Source organism: Perkinsus marinus, assembly GCF_000006405.1.
Source record: "Perkinsus marinus ATCC 50983 genomic scaffold scf_1104296973786, whole genome shotgun sequence".
Classification (NCBI taxonomy): domain Eukaryota; phylum Perkinsozoa; order Perkinsida; family Perkinsidae; genus Perkinsus; species Perkinsus marinus.
The window spans coordinates 1-888 of NW_003201325.1; the positions used below are offsets into that span (position 1 = coordinate 1).

Genomic DNA, 888 nt, shown 5'->3' on the forward strand with positions numbered 1-888 from the left:
GTAACGTCGGAGGCGCTTCATGTGCGAGCATCTTCGATCGATCGTGGTGCGGCGTGGAACAGGCCAGAATCGTAACTAGTACCTCTGGTATACTATACCAGGGATAGAATAGCACTATAGGACTGTTTACTGTAGCTTTTTCCGCCGAATCCATGTTCAATCGCCTCCTCCAGCTCATACTCGTTGGTGTTGCTCTATCCCACGAGCTTGATGGTTCATATGTCAACAAGACCGTGAGTGGACCTTTTCTGAATTTGATGTATACATTCTCGGACAATGCTCAAAAAGTGGAGATTACTTTCTCTTGTGGGTCTGGTGTCAGACCAACTAGGGCGACCTTTCCTGTCCTTAAGCGGGCTGATACGCTCTACACGATACCTACCACGATTCCGGGAACCTCAACACCGAAGCCTGATTGGACCGCCTTCGTAGATATCTTTGAGGTCAAATGCTCAGGGTACAAACCTCTGAACGCAGCTGACTTGTGGCTTATTACCTACGATAAAAAGTTCGACCACCCGCATGTTTCGGTCAAGGGCGAGCTCTTGAAGCTGGTACACAAAGAACCCCCTTCCCATTAGTTGATAATTTCCGACACTTGAATCCTCAGCGTATCAACCGCTTCGGTTTATCATTATTCAGACTTTTGTTGGGCGTCCAGTTTGCGATTATTATCTCAGTACGTTTAATAACTCTGGATGGTCCCTCTCCAGTTCCGGAAGCTATCTCAGACCTTACCGTGACGTAGACTGACCGAGTGTTATAGTGATCGTAGTTATCTCGTTGAGTCTTCATGAATATTGATGACGCTTCGCAGCATCCGTACCATATCTCTCTCGCCTTTCCTTTGGTATAGGCAATGTCTACTGGTAAGCGGATCAATATTCT

General features: G+C 47.0%; 1 protein-coding gene across 1 annotated transcript; it reads left to right on the forward strand.

Moving 5' to 3' along the window:
- Nucleotides 1-152: 152 nt before the first annotated feature.
- Nucleotides 153-581, forward strand: Pmar_PMAR016030 (hypothetical protein; the record flags this gene model as incomplete). The annotated part of the gene is made up of 1 exon (XM_002766042.1): nt 153-581. One exon carries the CDS (start codon nt 153-155, stop codon nt 579-581), a length of 429 nt encoding a protein of 142 aa, XP_002766088.1.
- Between the last annotated feature and the right edge of the window lie 307 nt (nt 582-888).